General features: G+C 39.8%; 1 protein-coding gene across 3 annotated transcripts in view; it reads left to right on the top strand.

Moving 5' to 3' along the window:
- FAM210A (family with sequence similarity 210 member A) overlaps positions 1-12329 on the top strand; it is a 21449-nt gene extending 9120 nt beyond the window's left edge. For all 3 annotated transcript variants that reach the window (XM_060244055.1, XM_060244053.1, XM_060244054.1), the window contains exons 3-4: positions 4190-4301; positions 10934-12329. In XM_060244055.1, coding sequence (XP_060100038.1) covers positions 4190-4301; positions 10934-11233 — 412 coding nt within the window. In that variant the 3' untranslated portion in view covers positions 11234-12329. The remainder of the gene's footprint in view (positions 1-4189; positions 4302-10933) is intronic.

Here is a 12329-nt window from a genome sequence, read left to right as displayed (position 1 = left end):
GTGTCCTTGCAAATAAAGGGTTGATGCTTTGAGCCAGCTTGTGTCTGCTGCATGGACCTGACCTAGTGAGTATTCTAACCAGGGAACCCACAGCCAAAGAGGGATATTACACTGTAGAGCCATTGCCAATCCGAATAGACTGGGGGAGAAGCTTGCAATGCTTTTTCATTGTTTTCCCAGGCTCAGAGCATTTTATATTTTAAGTTTCTGTTGTGATTCTTGTGCTTTTTCTTGATGTTTTATTTTAAAAATTGCATTGCCAAATCCCACTATTCCCCTACCTTTCCATTTTAAAAACAATATTGCAAGCATTTTAAGCATGTTTCTATTTTAAGTTTAAAGCAATATCTTTAATTGTGTTTGTGTCCTTTATAAAGTTTATATATCCACTACCTTGCATTACATTATGGCACTCATGGCCCGGCCCCACAAAGTTCCATTTGTGTCAGATCCAGCCCTCCAAAAAATGAGTTCAACGGCCCTGGAGTAAATGGCATGGGGTCACGGCACATAAAACATTGGTGCTATGGAGACTACACAAAATGTAGTCTCTCTCCTTAGTATATCATATACTGTCATATGGTCACACTGTACTAATTTGAGATACTTACCCAGATGTTCATTTAACATAGAAATCGCAGCTGTGTAATATGGTATTGTCTCACTGAAAAGTATAAAAAAGCTGGATTTTTAAAAACAAAGCTTTTTTACTGCAAGCTGTCCAGGTTAGGAATGTTACTAAATTTTATTAACACATAGTCGGTTTGAAAATTCCTGTTTCTGATATGCGTTCTCCCTGTTTGGTGTAAAATTTCTGTAACCTTCCCTGGCATTTTACTGATAACATCCAGTAGAAATTATTAAAACTGATGCCAGTTTTTGTATTAAAATGGCTTGTAACAAATGTTAAAAGAGAATAAACAAAACAAGAAAACTAGCAAAGAATTCATTATGCATGTTTATAATGAATATGTAAAAAAACTAAGAGGGTGTATTCATACATCACTATCTCAGATGCACTTGTACATACTTTGACATTCTCCAAGTACTGTTCATCAAATGCTTGTGAAGAGTTCTCTGTAATAATATGTTGATTAAACAGTAGTCACAAAAGGAGTTTTTCCAGTATTTATAGATATCCCTGGGCTTAGAACATCAGTGATTACGTATATGAATTTTCAGTTCCCAGGTTTAAAGTGTAGTCCTAAAAACACTTTCATGGGAGTGAGCCCCATTGATTAGTTGTAAGTAGGATTCAGAATAGACTTCCTTAAGATTGCCATCTGAGTTACTTATGTTTATATAAACTTTCATGATCAATGTTATTGCTTGAGTATCTTTCCCACTTCCAAAGGTATGTTTTTCTTGCATATAAGCACTGGGCTTAATTTGTTTCTAGTTCAATATACAAATTTAATTTTAATAATAATAATAATTCCTGAATGTATATTGTTGGCCAAAGATTAGCTAACCTTCACTTAGTCTAAAGTACCTGGAGGTGAGTGTTTTACTTGGATCTCTGTAAAGCAAAATATTAAATGGCTTGGGAGCTTTATTACTTTGAGAAGTGATAAATTTAGAATGACATTTGGATCCATAGCACTTAATGCCAGCTGGTTAAAGTAACTGAAACAAACCTTGTGATGTCAAAGGCTTATACCTCTAACTACAAATTAAGAAGTACCATTATTCCATGTCATCTGTTTGACACGTGCAATCCAAAAATAAGCATTTATTTAAATCTAACAAGTGTCCAAATTTTTGGTTTAAGCAGAGTCATACTTAGTTATTCTGATAATCCTCATTTTTCAGAATTTCTAGCCAAACTGACCCATTAACAAGTCAGGATTCAGGATTTCCTATCCACAGACAGATTTTCCATAAAACTTTATGTAACTACATTTGATTAATTTGGTGCAGTCTTAAATTGTGGTTTTAAATTCTGTTTTTTGTTATTATTTTATTTAAATTGTAAACCACCTTAAGTTCACTTGAGCTGATAAAGGCTGTTGATGTTTCAAGCACAAAAGTAATTTAAATCAAATAATAACAAAGGAACATGAAATACAAATAAGCCTTGCAGGATAAATCACCAAATATAAACATATTGGAACATGTAGTCCAGTCTTACGCATGGAAATCCCACTGGGTTTAGTCGAGTTTATTATCATGTTTGTAAGGACAATGTTAGCTTAATGATTATATAATACATGGCTGCCACAAGTGGGGGATCAGGAAGGTCCTTCTGCTGGCTGCCACCTCTATGGTAAGGGTCTGTCTGGAAGGGCCCAGAACACCCACCCACTCCTGTCTTTCTTGTTAACAAAACGCCTTCTATCCATGACTGAAGAGAGATGAGAACCCAGACCGTATAACAATAATTTTATTATAAAAGCTCAAGAATAAACAAGTGAGTTTTAATTATTAGTGCAACAGTGAAAAGTAGAAACATAAAGGTGATACAAAGCAAAAACAAAAGCCCTAAAGCAACTAGCTATATGTTCCCTTTCTCTGTGCAAGCAGACTCACTACTTGTTGGATGAGGGAACCCTCCTGCTGCAGCCTTTCCAGAGAGAACACTTCCCTCTCTCTAGCTTGGCCTTTTATTTCCTTCCTTCCATGCACCACCCCTCTGAGCAAGTTTTTCCTCCAAAACTGCTGCTGACCCAATCAGAGGGACAGAAGGGATCTTGGGAAATGTAGGCCCTGTAGCTCAGGGGTGTTAAACTCCTTTGTTATGAGAGCCGGATCTGACATAAATGAGCCCTTGTCGGGCCAGGCATATGTGTACCTATTTAAGATTTGGTAGCAGAGATATACATTTTATAGAGGATACAGACAAAAACTTAAAACATGCTTAAAACATTAGCACTCATTGGTCTTAAAGGTACTTTCTTTGCATCTGTCCTGTACAATCCAGGAAACTGGGCAAAGGAAGCTCTGGCTCTTTCCTTCCTTCCCCAGGGGACCAGGAGAGAGAGGAGCCTCAGCCAGTAGAAGAAAGAGAAGCTTGGCTCAGTTGCTCTGCTGTGTGATTGAGAGAACTTGGCAAAGGAAACTCTGCTCCCCCCCTTCCTCCCCAAGGGAGGAGCCTCAGCCAATGGCGAGAATAGAGGTTTTGTTCTGTAGCTCCTGTGTGATTGAGCAAGCCTTGCAAAGCAAGCTGTTATGCAGAAGGAAGCAGATGACAGCCAATTGCTTGGAGGCCTGGTAGGAGCCCTCCAGGGACCTGATTTGGCCCCCAGGCCACATGTTTGACACCCCCTGCTGTAGCTACTCTTAACACAGGCTTCCCTGGAGCCTGTAGGCTGCATTAGGGCTAGGATCATGACAGTGGTGTTCTGTTTATTTTTTGCTGCCACAGACTAATGTCTGAAATCGTCCCGTGATTTTAGTTCTTTAAGCTTTGATAAAGTTAGGATAAATAAGAAGACAGATGTCGTTTTCGCACTTACCTTATTCCAGAGCGACGTCCCTCTTCACCGCGCAGCGTCTGCGTGGATTTCGCACTACTTGCTCCGCAGAACCCAGAAGTCCCACGGCTTTTGCATCGCGAATGTAAACCACCAAAAACCAGTTTACATTTGCGACGCAAAAGCCGCGGGACTTCCGGGTTCTGCGGAGCAAGTAGTGCGAAATACGCGCAGACGCTGCGCGGTGAAGAGGGACGTTGCTCCGGAATAAGGTAAGTGCGAAAACGACCGGAATTTTCAGTTTCAGAGTTAAACTGAGATTGTTATTAAAGGAATTCTCTGATGACCAACAGTTCCATGTGTTAAAGGATCTATTGTAGCAGAAGAACCTAAAAAGAATTTTCCCTAAAGCACATGAGTTGACCTCTTATTCCTTGCAAATTCAGCCCTTCCTCAGCTTTCTGTATTGCCTTTCTTGGTTTTGAGATGTTAGAAAAGTGTAAACAACATCGGTGAAATGCCTCCAAAGTCCTGCTACATTACAATATTTATATACATGATTCTCTGTTTCAAAACAATACTTCGATGAAAATGAAATGTTATGAATAATGGAGTTTCCAACTCTCTTCAGTGGTATTGAACAGTCTAGTTCCAAAAAAAGTATGATTGACTACCTAGTAGGAGGTTTTTAATTAGCCCTTATGTTTGGCAGTCTCACCAAAAGAAGTATAAGAATGTTAGTAATCTGTTCATTTAACTTTATCTTTCTTTCACAGGGGAGTAAATGTCGTTCCTTTCCTTGAATTCCTAGGAATGCCTGAAAGCATTGTAAATATACTAAAGAATTCCCAGAGTGGAAATTTAATAACTGCATATGCAATGTACAAGGTAAGTCATGAAAAAGTCAGTGAGAAGTTCCTCTCTGATAAAATTGGGGTGAAGGGGACAAAGTAATGAAGTGACCACAACCCATTAGTTACACTAAAAATTACACTTGTAAATAACTTATTCATTGTGGACTCTTATCACATGAGTTCAGAATAGTGTGATAATAATGATGGCAAAGGAAGGCAGGACAACAGTGGGGAAAACACTAGTATTTAACAGAGCATGACAGGTGAGGGAAGGAAGATCTACAGGTAGATAGACGTATTCCAGTTGCTGAGATGCTGAAGATAATCAGAAGAAAAGGGTACTGTTTTTAAGGGTACTCTAGGAGAAAGGGTACTGTTTTAAAATGTTGTTCTCTGTCAGAGGATGTGCTTCAGGGCAGAAATGAAGAAAGCACTGTAAAAGTTTGGGGGAATGGGAAGAGGGGATATTATTTTAACCATCCAACAATTACTGTACTGAATGTGCCAGATAAATATTATTGCTAATACTAGTTATACTTCCACTATCATTTATGCACCCTTAGGATATTTTTGCTCTTTTAAGTGGGTATGGATACAATAGTTGATGAACTTCCGTTCTGTTCTTCCCATTGGAAACCTTACTGAAATGCATAATGCAGGAATAGCCATTTCTTTGAGCAGTGAAAGCCTTCATTTATTTCAGTACTTTAAAGCAATACTTTTGTTTTCTGCACGGCTACAGAAATGTTTAATTGTTTTCTATGAAAGTGAAATTTGCTGGGACAGGAGGTTGTCATCAGGATCTCAATACTTTTTTCCCTCTTTGTGGTTCTGACCTGCCTTTCCAGCACTATCGCCTGGTTAGCCTATGATGAATATCTCTGGGCTTTTCAGCCAAGTGCTGCAGCATTTGCTAAGTATTTTCCAATAAGGTGCTATTATGTAAAGTGAGAGGTTATTCTGATGTGAGAGGCAGAGAGCATTTACAAGCAGATTCAAACTGCCAAACCATCAGCCTTCATTGAAGTAGGAATTAGTATATGTCCTCCCACTTATTTCCTGATGATATGTCATTATGTGGAACTCAAAACTGGGAACAAAGATTTAGGTAGGAGGAAAAGAACGAGTATACAGGGTACAGGATTAGAAAGGGCAATCAAAAGCATATAAAGGTCTTATTTAGTCTTTGCACATGTGAAATTGTCTTTTTGGTAGAAAAATTGATTTTAAAAACTTTTCTCATCATTTGCTCTTCACAAGTTTCTTTGACTGAAATTGCATTGTATCACCAAGGCACTGCATTGTACTGGATTCCAAAGACAAGATTGCATTTTGGCAATTAATGCTTATGCATCAGCAAAAATTGTATAGGCACACGAATTCTGTGCACTCAGTAATGTTGTGCTGTGCTCTCTGGATGTTGCTGATTACCTGAAATGGAATTTATATAATGCTAGTTCACTATTTACTACATAAGGTTGTAATCCAAAGTTCATTCCAAGAAATTTGTATTTGTATTAATATTTCTCTCCTATCTTTCTGTATAAAGATTCAAGATAGCTTATGAAAAGAGTCAAAGAAACACAATCCAGTACCACTCTAAATCAAGAAGAACTTAGATAAGAACAACCCCACACTCACACCTAATTTCTCTGTAGCGCTCAAGAGCATAAAACTGTTAGGGCCTAAATGCCGTTTCTCTGGGCATGCAGAATTTGTCATCAACAGTGCTCCCATCTCCTGTGGACTTAATTTGTATTCCAGGTATTTTGCAATTCCAAAAAGAGGTGGGAGCATGAGACCTATATTGAATCCGTGTGTGTGTGTAAATGATTTCAGTGTCCACTATCCACTTCTCCTAACAGCAGCCATGTTTTTTTCATCTCCATATATCTAAAGGATGTGTGTGTTTTTATGTCTGCAACACAGAAGATTATTTTAATTTTGCCACAGGGAGCATGCAGTGCTGGTATAAGGTTCTGCTTTCTGGCCTGTCAGTTGCCCCTCAGGCAGTTGTGATAGCCTGTCTTCACAAAAAGGGTACCTGGATGACTGGCTGATAGTTCATGCATCTGCACAAACATTGCTGGATCAATGGGGGCTGAGAGTGAATGCAAAGAAATTGTATTTCAGCTCTATGCTATGTCTGAAGTTCATAGGAGCAGTGTTAGATTCTGTTGTGGGCTGGGCATTCCTGCCATGGAAGAGAGAGTGCAGCAAATTGGATCCCTTGTGAGGCAGGTTCTTGCTCAGCCAGAACTAAAGGCAGTTACAGTTCAGAGATTATTAGGACTCATACATACAGCAGTAATATCTTATGGAAAATTGAGAATGAGACTACTGCAAATGTGGTGTCACAATGTGTTCAATCCACAGATTCAGGAGCATTCAACTGTTCTGTATGCACCAAGGTTAGTGTGAGAGTCCCTTGTTTGACAGCTCAGTTAAGATGATCTGTTAAGAAGCATTAGATTCATCAAACCAGGTTACATTGACAAAATATGAGTCAGTTTGAGGATGGGGAGCTCATTACCAGGGGCATCTGATGAACCAGGCTTGAAATCACAGAGAGGCTGGAATGCAATCCAGGTGTTTCAGGGTCTCTCCCCCTGCCCCCATTGTCAGTCAGTTCAGATGACAATGGACAATATCTCATTGGTGTATGATATCAACAAACAGGAAAGAACTAATTCACCTGCCTTGTGCACCCTAGTGTGAAATCTGTGGGAGCAGTGTGTGCAGTACAATGTCCATATCTCAGCAGTGCATGTCCCAGGAGATATGTTAACAGATGCGTTAATCATGCAGGGGCATGTAGCCCGCAAATGGTCTAGGGATGACAGGGTCCTGTGTTCATTTTGCCAATAAGTTACAAGTACCCAGTATATTGCACAAGATGCGGAGTGGAAAGAGGCTCAAAAGTGGATGCATTTACAATGAAGTGGATAGGTGAATTGTTTATATGCTCTCACCTCTCCTCTCAGTGTTGAAGGTTCTTCACAAAATAAGGGTGGACAGGACCAATTGAATCCTAATTGTACCATTCTGGCCAAGACAGGTATGGTTTCTCACTCTACTGCACATGGCAAGGGGACCAGTATCTGCCTCTTCTGAGAAATGGGTCTACTATCTCAGGGAGGAAAGGTATTGCACCCAGATGTGGCCAAACTGCATCTGACAACATGGAGAATCAGCTTTTGGGCTATATGAGATGTGGAAGATGCTGGATAATGTTGGAAAACCATCAAGCAAGAAATTGTATAATGGTAAATTGATGTGTTTTGTAGCATATAGAAGGGGTCAGGTTTTGGATCCAGTGTCCTGCTGCAGAATGGACCTATGTGAGTATATCGTAAACCTACAAACTGAAGGTTTAGGCATTTCCTCACTGTGGTTCCACTTAGCAACCATTTCATCACATCACTTTAAGGTGGGTGGCTATGGTGGTTTTTTCCCCCCATCTGCTGATGAAACAGATTTCTAAGGTTTAGTGAGAATTTCCCCCCCAGTTCCGGTTTCCCCTTGGAATTTACAGTTAGTGTTATATTTGTTAATTAAACCTCCATTTGAGCCTTTGGCAACTTGAAACATAAAATTTGTCTCTAAAATTGTAATTTTAATTGCAATAGCTTCAGCAAAAAGTAGAGTTATGTACATTGATGTTATTTATATAAGTTTTCATGCAGATAGTGACAGAGACCAGATATATCATTTTTGCCTAAAGTAGTGTCACAGTTCCACATGTTACAAAGATATGATATTCCTGTCTCCCCTCGCCCCCCAACAACAAATGCAATTTTATATTGATAGGATCCTGTCTTTCCTTAGGAATTCACATCTTTTAGTCTGCTGTGGGGGCCATAGAAAGGGTTTAAAGATTTGATATTGTGTTACACCATAGCAAAGAAGTCACTGCCACAGATTGTCAGAGCTAATTCAACACAAGCAACTGCTATATTCACCTCTTTTTTTGAGACGAGTCTTAATACCAGCTCTCTGTAAAGTGACAACATGGACATGTTCCTCAGCATTCATAAGACATTATGAATTGGACGTTAAAGTGAAGAGAAATGCAGCATTTGGAAGAGCTTTTAAACTTATTTTCATAAATTGGTTAAATGATGGTTTGTGCTTTGTTATTAATAAAGTTTCCGTAGCATAACTTGAGCTGTTCCCACCTCCAAATGCTGAAGCTTGCAAATCTGTCCCATATGTGTGATGTGCAGAGATCATGAAGAAAAAAAAACCAGGTTGCTTACATGTAACTGATGTTCTTAGAGTGGTCATCTGTGTGGTCACACAAACCCACTCATTCAGCCTTCCCCTAATGGATATTACCCAAATTACCAATACACATGTAGTCCCTGTAGCCAGCAGAAGTGTTCTTCTGCTAGCAAAGAGAGAATACATGTGCTGTGAGGTATTAATTGCTGTGACCGTAACTTGTGTATACGGGGGTCAAGATACAGACCAACACTCAAAGGAAATAAAGGGGATTAAGCTTCTTGAACAAAAATAAATTAACAGAAGAGAACCACATTGAATCAGGTAAACAAAAACAAGCACTACAGAAAGGAAATAAATGCACATGTGAAGTACAAACACAGTTTAAACCTTTTCCCTAACAAACTATCTGCTAGTAAGGGAGAAAATAAAAGGGGAGAATTAAAGACATACAAGCCTGCTTCTTGAACACAACTGGGCAGCTCTGAAGAAGTGCAGAACAGGGTGGAAAAGTAAGAGGGGCCGACCATACAGTTGGGGTAACACCTGTTACAAACTGGATGAATGGAGGGATGATTTTTTATACATTTTTGCTAAGACTGAGGAGAGGAAAATGTGTTGGCATTGGAATGTGGACATGATGAAAACTCCATCTCTCCAGAGATGAACTAATTTGAAAGGGGGATTTTTGTGTACATTGTAGAGGGGAGTTTTTCTTCTTTTGCATTAGAAGTAAAAATATCAAACAGAAGTGTTCCTTTAGGGAGACTGAGAGTTTAGATAGTCGGCTGAGTACTGTACATGATGGGGTATGGGGAGAAATTTTCCTGTTCAGCACTTAAGGAAGAAATGACTGGGGCTAGCCTGTTACTCATTGTATTGATTATTTGAATCATTATTTAGGCCAGATTATCAGGGAGGGAGCATTTTAGGTCCTTGGGGAAAAGGCTCCTTTGTTAACTGCCACGAGATACGGCTTTCATATGATTAATGGAGGACTTGCTTCACATTCCTTGCACACCGTCTGCATGACTCACTGTTATTTTAGTAAAAGTTTATCCAGACTCCATTTTTCATTGCTAGGCCTATACTAAGTTGTGGAAGTGTACAAGGATCCAAGATGGTGGGTCCCCTGGGAGGGGGAGTCCTGTGGCATCACTGATGTGTGTAATTTATCTAGCCTGCTACATCATTGGAAAGAACAGATGGATGTTTGGCTCTGCCCACATAAAGCTCTTATGATGAGCTGCTCTTCTGGGTGCATGTTGCATGCTTGAGAGTTTGTATGCGTGACTGTACATGTTACCACTTGAAGAACATCAGTTGTAGGTATGCAGCTGTTTTTCTCCATTATGCTTGTGACTGTTGTCAATACAGCAGTGTGTAATTTTTGAGTGAGCTGTGCTAACGAGGACTTCTGTAGTGTTAGTCAGGTTGAGGGATTGGGCTCACTGAACTTTTTAGCAACTGAAAGGCTTCTTGAGATTCAGTAAAGGTGAAGGTTCACTTTTCAAGCAGGGGCAAGCTGGCTGTTTGGTTTACAAGAAAATTTCCTGGTGGGCAGCTGCTAGAGGGGGCCACTGGCAGCAATGAGAGCCAAGCCCCAGCAACTTTTCCAATGTCTCTGAGCCACTTGGCTTGGACCATTCAGCAGCAATTTATTTAATTAGATAGGTATACCTTACTTTACTCCCTAATAGGGATCAAAAGCAACTTACAACATCATTCTCCCCTTCCTCATTTTATCTGCAGTTTGGTGTAGTGGTTAAGGGCACAGACTCTTATCTGGGAGAACTGAGTTTGATTCCCCACTCCTCCATGTACACCTGCTGATGTGACCTTGGGTTAGCCACAGGTTATCTCAAAGCTGTTCTGCTGGGTGAGCTCTCTCAGCCCCACCTACCTCACAGGATGTCTGTGTGGGGAGGGGAAGGGAAAGGAGATTTGTAAGCCACTCTGAGACTTCTTTGGGTAGTGAAAGATGGTGTATAAATCCAATCTCCTCCTCATCACACAACCCCATGAGAGAGGTTGAAAGTTAGAGAGACTGACAGGTTCAAGGTCATCTGGCAAACATTATGGCAAAGTAGGGATTTGGACCTGGGTCTCCCCAATTCTAGTTTGACACACTGCCTGTTACAACATGCCTCTTCCTGCACTGTTGTCAGGAAACACTGGGTGAGTTGATGGCCACCATTGGCACCACTGAACCACGTGGCTTCTGCAGCACTGGCTTGTGGCACCACAGGGACTACTTACCTTGGCTTACTCCAGAGACATTTTAACTTCTAAGCCACCTCTGTTTTGAATTTTTTGTTCTATTTTTGCTTTAGTGACTAAAATAGATGAACTGCTTTTTTCTTGAATCCTAAAGTGGTAGGTGTTGGTTTTTGAGGGTTCTGCTGCTAATGGCTCTATGCTTCCTTCCTTCCTGTTGACAAGGTTGCAACTCCAGCCAGATATGCAGTGACCATAGGTGGAACATCCCTCGCTGTGAAGTATCTTCGTAAGCATGGATACATATCCACACCACCTCCAGTCAAGGAATTCATTCAGGACCGAATGGAAGAAACGAAAGAGCGTCTTTCAGGGAAAATGGAGGAAACCAGAGACATGATAAGTGGGAAAATGGAAGAAACAAAGGAGATGCTAACTGGGAAAATGGAAGAAACAAAGGGAAGAATAACAGAAAAGATACAGGAAACCAAAGAAAAAGTTTCATTTATAAAAAAGAAAGAATAATATTGGAGGTGTGGCAGAGAAAAAAAACATGCATATGGAACACTTTGGCAGTGGGAATATGTATTATCACTGCTTTTGTTTCTGCTTTAATTATTTTGATTGATTGAATAGAAAGGGCCAGTTATTTATAAAGTGAAGTCAGACCATTGTTTAATGCTTACACCCACTTCCAAAAATTAACAAAATATGTCTTCAGATAATCATATTGTAAATACAACAGCAGTGGGCTTCACAGGCAGGTGTTCTTAGGTCTGCTTAGTTGATGGCCATCAAAACTAGATCCAGGGAGAAATTTAAAAGGTGGTCTATGCGCTATTTCTAGCTGTCATCATCTACCAGATCAGAAGCAAACTAATAGAATGGTTGGAGGCATGTGAACAATGTGCTGGGGGTGCTGTCGATCAGTGTCGTAAGATAAGCTTCACACTATAGCAAGATCAAGGAACTATAAGATATATATTTCTGTATGCTGTTTAATATTAGAGGTTGACTTAAAGTGAGCAAGACTATACTGCTCTCACATATACTGCTCTTATAGTACAGAATGGGTACTGATTCTTCCATGATCAGCCTCACATGTTGAATTTCATACCACCACTAAACATTTTTGGAAGGAAGGAAGTAGATAATTGAATGCTCATGGAAATAAATGTTTACAGTTCGTAGCTCAAAGAATCAATGCTGCTACCCTTCTCATGGAATAATCCTGTATTTCTGTTAGAGAGTAAACAGTCTTTGCTATACTGTTCTGTGCTATAGTTTAATATGGACAAAGTAAAAAGGATGTGGTCTTGTTTTTGGTGTTTGAGTCCCTGACCAAACCATCACCTATCACGTTAAATTTTCCTGTGGTTAAAAAAAAATGCCTATGAAAGAGCAGTGGAAAGGACCTGCTGTACTAGAGCAAGAGAAGAAAGCCCAAAGCCAGTCTATCCATGCAGTCTGTTGTGCATGTATTAGTGCTTCATTGCAATCAAAGAAAGTGTAGAAGTAGGTTTTCCAACTGAAATTATTACAGGATTGCAACTAACGGCTCATTTTGTAAGCTTAAGCATGCATGGGAAAAATAAAAACAATGGATATGTGTCTCCTTCCA

Source organism: Heteronotia binoei, chromosome 7 (assembly GCF_032191835.1).
Source record: "Heteronotia binoei isolate CCM8104 ecotype False Entrance Well chromosome 7, APGP_CSIRO_Hbin_v1, whole genome shotgun sequence".
Classification (NCBI taxonomy): Eukaryota; Metazoa; Chordata; class Lepidosauria; order Squamata; family Gekkonidae; genus Heteronotia; species Heteronotia binoei.
Note: the sequence above shows the minus strand (reverse complement) of the source record. Positions and strands in the feature narration are given on the sequence as shown.